General features: G+C 36.6%; 1 protein-coding gene across 1 annotated transcript; it reads right to left on the bottom strand.

Moving 5' to 3' along the window:
• Positions 1-631: 631 nt before the first annotated feature.
• Positions 632-6,610, bottom strand: LOC148958698 (uncharacterized). Its single transcript, XM_089111846.1, has one exon. The coding sequence runs from the start codon at positions 6,608-6,610 to the stop codon at positions 632-634; it is 5,979 nt and encodes a 1,992-aa protein (XP_088967972.1).
• Positions 6,611-11,256: the final 4,646 nt, after the last annotated feature.

Genomic DNA, 11,256 nt, shown 5'->3' with positions numbered 1-11,256 from the left:
CCTTATTTTACGAAGCCTATAGCCTTACTTTTTGACCAAAATTCGATATAACCAAAACCCCTTATTGTAGCTTCAAAGCAAATCTGCTACTGAGGAGGGCACGAACTAATCAGAAATGAACCCAGTTTCCACTAAGCAAAAACAACGCTGGCGTTCTTTCTATCTTGATAATTGTTCGCTAAATGAAATAGTTGATAAAATTATACATAATTAATTAACGAGGTCTAAATGTAATGCAACTAAATGAAAATAACAACTTGAAGAAAAAAAGCAACATAAACGATTACAGGTTAACCAAATTAATTTGAACTTACTATTTATTTGACCTCGTAGCATAGCATTATCTAAGCAACAGTACTACTAATATCGCACGTACTAATATCGATGTTGTTCTCTCTTCTTCCTGGGTAAAAACACGCCCAAAGCTTATATAGGGCTATAATGCAAATCCTCGAAGACACGCTTATAACGAGAAGAAATGTCACGTGTCCCCGAGGACATGCCTAAACAATGCTAAAAGTTTCTAATAATAGCAGGGTCAAAAGTCCAAAATAGTTCTACTGAAAAACAACAACAAGTAAATAAGATTAAAAACAATCTGTTTTCTACATTCCCGCGCCCAAACAGGAAATTATAGAGACTGTTTTATTTCTGCCATTGATCCTGAATCTTCGACAGATGCCTCCAACAAACACAGTTTTGTTATAGGTCTTCGAAATTCCGAATTCAATGTCTTCACCTTTGCTGATCTCACCAGGCCATCTCTCCCAGCATAGATTTCAACTATCCTCCCTAAAGGCCACTGATTTCTATGCTGTGATTGATCCATAACCACTACCAAATCATTTTCCTTTAGGTTACGCTCAATTGAATGCCATTTCTGTCTTGTTTGCAGTGTAGGTAAGTATTCCTTTGTCCATCGTCTCCAAAATATGTCAGTCATGTATTGGACCTGCTTCCATCGTCTGGTACTGTAATGCTCTTTACCTTTGAAAACACCAGGAGGAAATTGTTGGCTAGATCTTAGAAGCAGCAAATGATTTGGTGTGATTGCATTCAAATCCTGAGGATCATCTGATACCTTGGTGAGTGGTCTCGCATTAAGTATCGCTTCAACTTCACATAGAAGTGTATGCAAACCTTCATCGTCGACCGTCTGATTTCTCAAAATCGCATTCAAAACACGCCTCACTGATCTTATTGCTCGTTCCCATACACCACCCATATGCGAAGCTGTTGGAGGGTTGAATATCCACTTGATGTCTTTCTGAAGAAGAAATTTGTGCACCTGGTTCTGATTCCATTGTTGAATTGCAGTTCTGAGTTCTCTTTCACCACTTCTGAAGTTTGGGCCATTGTCACACCTTATTTGCTCGGGACGTCCTCGTCTTGAAATGAATCTTCGTAAAGCATTTATAAATGAATCTGTATCCATACTGAAAACAATTTCGATGTGAATTGCTCTTATAGTGAGACAAGTGAATATAACTCCATACCTCTTTACCATGCACCTTCCTCTTTTGACCAGGTAGGGACCAAAACAGTCTATTCCAACGAATGAAAAAGGTGGTTTATCTGGTGTCACTCTATCTTCTGGCAAATCAGCCATTTTCTGCTTTCCCAAATTTCCGCATCGACGTTTGCAATCAAAACAACCTCTAATTATTCGTCGCACTGATATCCTTGCCTGAATGATCCAAAATCTTTCGCGTATACAGGCAAGGACATACTCTTGGCCAAAATGTCCAGATCGCAGGTGAAAATGTCGTATAATAAGATCACTTACATGATGTTGCTTGGGAAGAATAATCTGATGCTTTGCTTCATAACTGTTAAACGGAGCATTGCTAAGTCGGCCACCTACACTCATAACACCATTAATTATGACTGGATCTAATCTGCGAAGCGAACTTGATCTTCTTACTGATTTCTGGGGTGACTGCAGTAACTTCAAGTCTTCAGTAAAACATTCATTTTGTACACATTTCACTATTGCACATTCGGCGTCACGCAACTCTTCTGTACTCAGTCTGTAACTCTTGATTCCACTTTGTGTCTCATTGATACTTCTAATGTTCTGCAGTAACCAGTTCTTATATCTCAATAACCAAGCTACAGATTTCTTTAGAATGGTCCAATCAGAGAACTTCAAGAAAATCTGATTTGTCATACCTTTTGATGAGTTGATTTGCACTGAATTTGTTAGTACAACCTTTCTGACTTCGACGTCATCTTCAGTCAAATCTTCAATAAACACGCCCTTTGGCCACTCATTCTCTTCCTTTTGCAGAAATTTTGGGCCATATAACCATGTACGACTATTTATTAAACCGTCAGCACTGAGACCTCTGGATGCATCATCTGCTGGATTTAAACTTGTATCAACATATCGCCATTGAGATGGACTGGACCCATCGTGTATCACTGCAATTCTGTTCCCAACATAGGTATGAAATCTTCTGCTTTCATTCGCTATATAGCGTAATACAGCAGTGCTATCTGTCCAAAATACCGACTCACCTAGTTTCATGTCCAATTCACGTTTGAGCATGCTATCCAACTTTACAGAAAGTGTTGCAGCAGTCAGCTCTAGCCTTGGGATTGTAATTCGTTTCAGGGGGGTTAGTCTTGACTTCGCAATAACAAATGAACACGAAACTTCACCATCTTTGTTTACAGATCGCAGGTACGTTGCCACTCCATATCCAATTTCGGAGGCATCACTGAAATGATGCAGCTGATTTTTGACTGAATTGCTGATTCCTGAATTTGAATAACATCTTTTCACTTCAATGCGCTCCAATTTTGTTAGATCTTGCAACCAATTTTGCCATTCCTCGAGATTGCGACCAGTTACTTGCTCGTCCCAGCCTACATTTTCCATGCATAAACGCTGAAGAATTGTCTTTGCTGTCAAGATGAATGGCGAAATAAACCCAAGTGGATCATAAACAGATGTAATAATACTTAACATTCCTCTTCTGGTTCTTGATTTATCTTTCATGCTGATATTAAATGTGAAAGCATCTGTTTCTACATTCCACTGCAACCCAAGAGCTCTTTCAGTCGGGAGCTTGTCAGCCTCGAGATGAACATTTTTTAGTTCCTTTGATCTTTCATTTTCTGGTATTGCATCTATGACCTCTCGACAGTTGCTCATCCATTTTGTCAGATGGAATCCTCCTCTCGCCAACAAATCGGTGAGCTGTTTTTGCATTATGATTGCTTTATTTGCATCCTTTGTAGCTTTGAGAAGATCATCCACATAAAAGTTTCTTTGCACTGTCTGAATCACTTCATCGTTGTAAAATCTGGAGTTATCTTCAGCAACTCTTCGCAAGGCAAACGTCGCACAGCTTGGAGACCATACCCCTCCAAATATGTGTACCATCATCTGATATTCCACAGGTTCCATCTTCAAATTGCCTCGTGGATACCATAGAAATCTCAATGCACTAACGTCATCAGAAGTCACACGTACTTGATGAAACATTGCTTCAACGTCCGCCATGAGGGCAATGGGTTCACTTCTAAATCTGCATAAGACACCAATGAGTGAGTTTGTCAAGTCAGGACCTTGAAGAACATTTTCATTCAAAGAAACATTCTTGTACTTTGCAGCACAGTCGAACACAATTCTGACTTTGTCTGGTTTCTTCGCATGCTTCACGCTATGGTGTGGCAGGTACCATAATTTGCCGTTGCTCACTTCTATTTCTGCTTCTGGAACTTGTCTGGCGTAATCCTTTTCAAGTAAATCGTCAATGAAATTGCTATATCGCTGTTTTAGATCTGGATCTCTTTCCAGCCGACATCTCAAGTATTCCAGCCTTTTCTGTGCCATTGGTCGATTATTTGGTAGATTTGGAGGATTGTGCTTCCACGGAATTGCAATATGGTAATGGCCTTCGTGTAAACATACAGAATTCTCAAATACAGCAAGAGCTCTGGAATCTTCTACAGACATCATTTTCTTGTTATCAACAATTGACTCTTCAAACTCTTGATTGAAGTACTTCTTCAACTGATCATAAAGATGATTATCAGAGGAAACAGTATTGGAATGAAAGCAATGATTACCTTGTTTGGAAGAAACACCAATGGGTCCATTAAATGTCCAACCAAACATTGTCTTTACTGCATACGGACCACCATTTTCACTTTTTTGCACCTCTAGTGGCTGCAAAGCATTTGGTACATCCATGCCAATCAGCAAACTCACTACACCATCGTTAATAGTACCGGGTAACGTTATCCCTTCTAAGTGCGGCCATCTTTTGACATCTTCTTGACAAGCCAAAGCTGATGTTGGAATATTCAACATTTTTGTAGAAAATACATTAGGCATCTGAAAGTGCTTTGTTTCCTCAAGATCCATCACTTCCAAACTAACAACTGACGTCTGACAATATGTTTTTGAACCATTGATCGTAGCGACTGACAATTCACACTTTCTTCCAGTCACACCAAGTTTATCCAAGAGGGCTTCACTACAAAATGAGGCAGTAGATCCACTGTCAAGGAGTGCATATGTCTTAAATAATTTGTCACTTCCTGTCCCTTTTACCATTAATGGAACTATTGGTAATCCAATGTTGTCGCCTTCTTGATCGTTACATCGTGTTAATCCAACAAACTTATCATTGTCTGGACTCGAATCTCTTCTGCGAGCTTCGTTATCTGCATATTTTCCGCTTTCATCCTTACGCCGTTTCTCGTATGCCACCACAGAGTCATGTATTCCTGTCAAATGTTTGCGTCGTAGATTACATTCTGGCACTGTACAGGCTTTTCTTTGTTTGCAACCAGCGGAGAAGTGAAATGATGATAGACAATTATCACAGAGCTTCTTTGAACGAATGAAATTAAACTGTTCCTCACCAGATTTCTTCTTGAATTCCACGCAACTTGCCAATTTATGGTTTCTCTCACAGAAATAACATCGCACATCTGGTGAAGTGACATTTGGCTTCTTGTCATAAGTCTGAATACTGTAATTCAAGCTTCGCTGCGGATATGTCGCATTTGATCTTCTGTTCTTGTCATTTCGTGATGACTGTTCCCTGTTAACATTGTCCATGATAGCACCAAAAACGGGGTCGTTCTTTTCCTTTGATATTGTTCTGATCAAGCACCGTACATCTTCAACTGTAGGCTCTCTATGATACGATCTGATCTCCTGGACACGAGATTGCCAACGGGACTTCACAAAGTTTGGACATCGCTCTAGGACTTTCACCAATCGGTCTTCATTGTTTAGCTGTGTCAATCTGCCTGCAGCCTTCAGAGTCATCTCGCAGTTCTCGAGGTCATCTGCTAATTCTTGCAAGCCTTCTCTGTCACCAGGCTTTATCACAGGACCACAGGATACTTTCTTTAACCACGAGTCTGATACAGTATATGCATCACCAAAGCGTTCAGCCAAGATTTGTTTTGCCTTCAAGTATCCATCCCGAGGTTCGAGAAGAATACATCCTTCTATTGCTCTTCTTGCTTTGCCTGTACAAAACTGAACTAAAAGCTGCAACCGTTTGCTAAAATCACAAGTGTCATTCTCAACATTATTCTGAAAAGATCGTATGAAAAGAAAATACTTCAAGGGGTTGCCATCGAACATACTGATTTCAGATTTTGGTAAAAGTGCAGCAACTGCTAATTTCTTCATTGTCTCAAGGTAATCTTCGCCATTTAATGTCGGGTTGGCACATGTTTCATCAGTAAAATCTTGTTGCAGGGGTGACTTCCAAGGTGGAGCATGTGGGTTCAACTGACGTTCTTGTTGGGGATAGCCAAATTCTGAAAATTGTTTAAATGTTTGCTCACCTATGATTCCTGTTTTTGTTGGCTTCCTTTGTACTTGTGAGCCGAATTCCATATTTTGATTTTTTCTTAACTCGCCTCTAATTTGCTGACACGTGTTCTTAGATCCCACGTCTCTTGGTAATTGACCATACGCCTCGTCTTGTGATCCGGTTGCCATGGCGAAACCTGTGTAAACTTTTTCTTCAGCCTCGATTTTTGCAAGTTTCATGTCTAGCGCCAGCCTCTTCTTTCTTTGACTTAATCGTAGTTCTTCATGAGCAATGTTTTGACACTCTTCAAATGTTGACGCCTCTGCAAGCAAGGATGCCTTTGTTACAGCATTCTTCAACATCATATCCTGAAGGGTAGATCTGCTCGATTTCTTTGAGTTCTTAGAACACATTGAAGTGACGCAAGAATGAGAAATAATTTCGCTCACCGAGTCTTCGGGACTGATTTCAGCCTTCAGCATCTCTGTTGATGTAGAAAGGGGTTGTGTTAACAACGATACTCTTTCCTTGATATCATAATATCGTCTTTCAGCTTCGTGTGTGTACGCGAGGCATTCTTCAATATCATCTTCGTCAACCATTACAGCTTTGTATTCTTGACATGCCACTTTGAAATGATCGAAAGTTTCGTTGAGCCTGGCTTCGGCAACTCTCACATCGTCTACGGTTTGTTCAGTAGTCAAGCAATCAGCAACACGATTCAGAACTTTCGTAAGCTCTCGTTTTGCATTGGCTCTCATTTTCTTTAAATGTCGGACATGCTCAGTATCGATACTATCAGCACCACAAAACGCCATTATCTCTTGTTGTCAAATACGAACTGATGTAGCTTCAAAGCAAATCTGCTACTGAGGAGGGCACGAACTAATCAGAAATGAACCCAGTTTCCACTAAGCAAAAACAACGCTGGCGTTCTTTCTATCTTGATAATTGTTCGCTAAATGAAATAGTTGATAAAATTATACATAATTAATTAACGAGGTCTAAATGTAATGCAACTAAATGAAAATAACAACTTGAAGAAAAAAGCAACATAAACGATTACAGGTTAACCAAATTAATTTGAACTTACTATTTATTTGACCTCGTAGCATAGCATTATCTAAGCAACAGTACTACTAATATCGCACGTACTAATATCGATGTTGTTCTCTCTTCTTCCTGGGTAAAAACACGCCCAAAGCTTATATAGGGCTATAATGCAAATCCTCGAAGACACGCTTATAACGAGAAGAAATGTCACGTGTCCCCGAGGACATGCCTAAACAATGCTAAAAGTTTCTAATAATAGCAGGGTCAAAAGTCCAAAATAGTTCTACTGAAAAACAACAACAAGTAAATAAGATTAAAAACAATCTGTTTTCTACACTTATTTTACTAAGCCTATAGCCTTACTTTTTGACCAAAATTTTATGTAACCAAAACCCCCTTTTTTACTAAGCCTATAGCCTTACTTTTTGACCAAAATTCGATACAACCAAAACCCCTTATTTTACTAAGCCTATAACCTTACTTTTTGACCAAAATTCGATATAACCAAAACCCTTATATTTTACTAAGCCTATAGCCTTACTTTTTCATCAAAATTTTATGTAATCAAAACCCCTTTTTTTACTAAGCCTATAGCCTTACTTTTAGACCAAAATTCGATAAAACCAAAACCCCTTTTTTTACTAAGCCTATAGCCTTACTTTTTCATCAAAATTTTATGTAACCAAAACCCCTTTTTTAATAAGCCTATAGCCTTACTTTTTGAGCAAAATTTTATGTAACCAAAACCCCTTTTTTACTAAGCCTATAGCCTTACTTTTTGAGCAAAATTTTATGTAACCAAAACCCCTTTTTTTACTAAGCCTATAGCCTTACTTTTTGACCAGAAGTCGATAAAACGAAAACCCCTTATTTTACTAAGCCTATAGCCTTACTTTGTGACCAAAAATCGATAAAACCAAATCCCCTTGTTTTACGAAGCCTATAGCCTTACTTTTTGACCAAAATTTTATGTAACCAAAACCCCTTTTTTCTAAGCCTATAGTCTTACTTTTTGACCAAAATTCGTTAAAACCAAAACCCCTTATTTTACTAAGCCTATAGCCTTACTTTTTCATCAAAATTTTATGTAACCAAAACCCCTTTTTTACTAAGCCTATAGCCTTACTTTTTGAGCAAAATTTTATGTAACCAAAACCCCTTTTTTTACTAAGCCTATAGCCTTACTTTTTCATCAAAATTTTATGTAACCAAAACCCCTTTTTTACTAAGCCTATAGCCTTACTTTTTGAGCAAAATTTTATGTAACCAAAACCCCTTTTTTTACTAAGCCTATAGCCTTCCTTTTTGACCAGAAGTCGATAAAACGAAAACCCCTTATTTTACTAATCCTATAGCCTTACTTTTTGACCAAAATTTTATGTAATCAAAACCCCTTTTTTTACTAAGCCTATAGCCTTACTTTTAGACCAGAAGTCGATAAAACCAAAACCCCTTTTTTACTAAGCCTATAGCCTTACTTTTTCATCAAAATTTTATGTAATCAAAACCCCTTTTTTTACTAAGCCTATAGCCTTACTTTTAGACCAGAAGTCGATAAAACCAAAACCCCTTTTTTTACTAAGCCTATAGCCTTCCTTTTTGACCAGAAGTCGATAAAACCAAAACCCCTTTTTTACTAAGCCTATAGCCTTACTTTTTCATCAAAATTTTATGTAATCAAAACCCCTTTTTTTACTAAGCCTATAGCCTTACTTTTAGACCAAAATTCGATAAAACCAAAACCCCTTTTTTTACTAAGCCTATAGCCTTACTTTTTCATCAAAATTTTATGTAACCAAAACCCCTTTTTTACTAAGCCTATAGCCTTACTTTTTGAGCAAAATTTTATGTAACCAAAACCCCTTTTTTTACTAAGCCTATAGCCTTCCTTTTTGACCAAAATTTAATGTAACCAAAACCCTTTTTCTACTAAGCCTATAGCCTTACTTTTTCATCAAAATTTTATGTAACCAAAACCCCTTTTTTACTAAGCCTATAGCCTTACTTTTTGACCAAAATTCAATGTAACCAAAACCTCTTATTTTACTAAGCCTATAGCCTTACTTTTTGAGCAAAATTTTATGTAACCAAAACCCCTTTTTTTACTAAGCCTATAGCCTTCCTTTTTGACCAGAAGTCGATAAAACGAAAACCCCTTTTTTTTACTAAGCCTATAGCCTTACTTTTTGAGCAAAATTTTATGCAACCAAAACCCCTTTTTTTACTAAGCCTATAGCCTTACTTTTTGACCAAAATTCGATATAACCAAAACCCCCTTTTTTACTAAGCCTATAGCCTTACTTTTTCATCAAAATTTTATGTAACCAAAACCCCTTTTTTTATTAAGCCTAAAGCCTTACTTTTTCATCAAAATTTTATGTAACCAAAACCCCCTTTTTTACTAAGCATATAGCCTTACTTTTTCATAAAAATTTTATGTAACCAAATTCCCTTTTTTTATTAAGCCTAAAGCCTTACTTTTTCATCAAAATTTTATGTAACCAAAACCCCTTTTTTTATTAAGCCTAAAGCCTTACTTTTTCATCAAAATTTTATGTAACCAAAACCCCTTTTTTTACTAAGCCTATAGCCTTACTTTGTGACCAAAATTCGATAAAACCAAATCCCCTTATTTTACTAAGCCTATAGCCTTACTTTTTGACCAAAATTCAATGTAACCAAAACCCCTTTTTTTACTAAGCCTATAGCCTTACTTTTTCATCAAAATTTTATGTAACCAAAACCCCTTTTTTACTAAGCCTATAGCCTTACTTTTTGAGCAAAATTTTATGTAACCAAAACCCCTTTTTTTACTAAGCCTATAGCCTTCCTTTTTGACCAGAAGTCGATAAAACGAAAACCCCTTATTTTACTAAGCCTATAGCCTTACTTTTTGACCAAAATTTAATGTAACCAAAACCCTTATTTTACTAAGCCTATAGCCTTACTTTTTGACCAAAATTTAATGTAACCAAAACCCCTTTTTTACTAAGCCTATAGCCTTACTTTTTGACCAGAAGTCGATAAAACGAAAACCCCTTATTTTACTAAGCCTATAGCCTTACTTTTTGACCAAAATTTAATGTAACCAAAACCTTTTTTTTTACTAAGCCTATAGCCTTACTTTTTGACAAAAATTCGATAAAACCAAAACCCCTTATTTTACTAAGCCTAAAGCCTTACTTTTTGACGAAAATTTTATGTAACCAAAACCCCTTTTTCACTAAGCCTATAGCCTTACTTTTTCATCAAAATTTTATGTAACCAAAACCCCTTTTTTTACTAAGCCTATAGCCTTACTTCTTGATAAAAAATTCGATAAAACCAAAACCCCTGTTTTACTAAGCCTATAGCCTTACTTTTTGAGCAAAATTTTATGTAACCAAAACCCATTTTTTACTAAGCCTATAGCCTTACTTTTTGACCAAAATTCGATAGAACCAAAACCCCGTTTTTACTAAGCCTATAGCCTTACTTTTAGACCAAAATTCGATAAAACCAAAACCCCTTTTTTTACTAAGCCTATAGCCTTACTTTTTGAGCAAAATTTTATGTAACCAAAACCCCTTTTTTACTAAGCCTATAGCCTTACTTTTTGAGCAAAATTTTATGTAACCAAAACTTCTTTTTTTGCTAAGCCTATAGCCTTACTTTTTGACCAAAATTCGATATAACCAAAACCCCTTTTTTTACTAAGCCTATAGCCTTCCTTTTTGACCAGAAGTCGATAAAACGAAAACCCCTTTTTTTTACTAAGCCTATAGCCTTCCTTTTTGACCAGAAGTCGATAAAACGAAAACCCCTTATTTTACTAAGCCTATAGCCTTACTTTTTGACCAAAATTTAATGTAACCAAAACCCTTATTTTACTAAGCCTATAGCCTTACTTTTTGACCAAAATTTAATGTAACAAAAACCCCTTTTTTACTAAGCCTATAGCCTTACTTTTTGACCAGAAGTCGATAAAACGAAAACCCCTTATTTTACTAAGCCTATAGCCTTACTTTTTGACCAAAATTTAATGTAACCAAAACCTTTTTTTTTACTAAGCCTATAGCCTTACTTTTTGACAAAAATTCGATAAAACCAAAACCCCTTATTTTACTAAGCCTAAAGCCTTACTTTTTGACGAAAATTTTATGTAACCAAAACCCCTTTTTTTACCAAGCCTATAGCCTTACTTCTTGATAAAAAATTCGATAAAACCAAAACCCCTGTTTTACTAAGCCTATAGCCTTACTTTTTGAGCAAAATTTTATGTAACCAAAACCCATTTTTTACTAAGCCTATAGCCTTACTTTTTGACCAAAATTCGATAGAACCAAAACCCCGTTTTTACTAAGCCTATAGCCTTACTTTTAGACCAAAATTCGATAAAACCAAAACCCCTTTTTTTACTAAGCCTATAGCC

Source organism: Rhopilema esculentum, chromosome 12 (genome assembly GCF_057945365.1).
Source record: "Rhopilema esculentum isolate cy_ngs chromosome 12, ASM5794536v1, whole genome shotgun sequence".
NCBI lineage: Eukaryota > Metazoa > Cnidaria > Scyphozoa > Rhizostomeae > Rhizostomatidae > Rhopilema > Rhopilema esculentum.
This window is presented reverse-complemented; position numbering and strand designations above follow the sequence as displayed.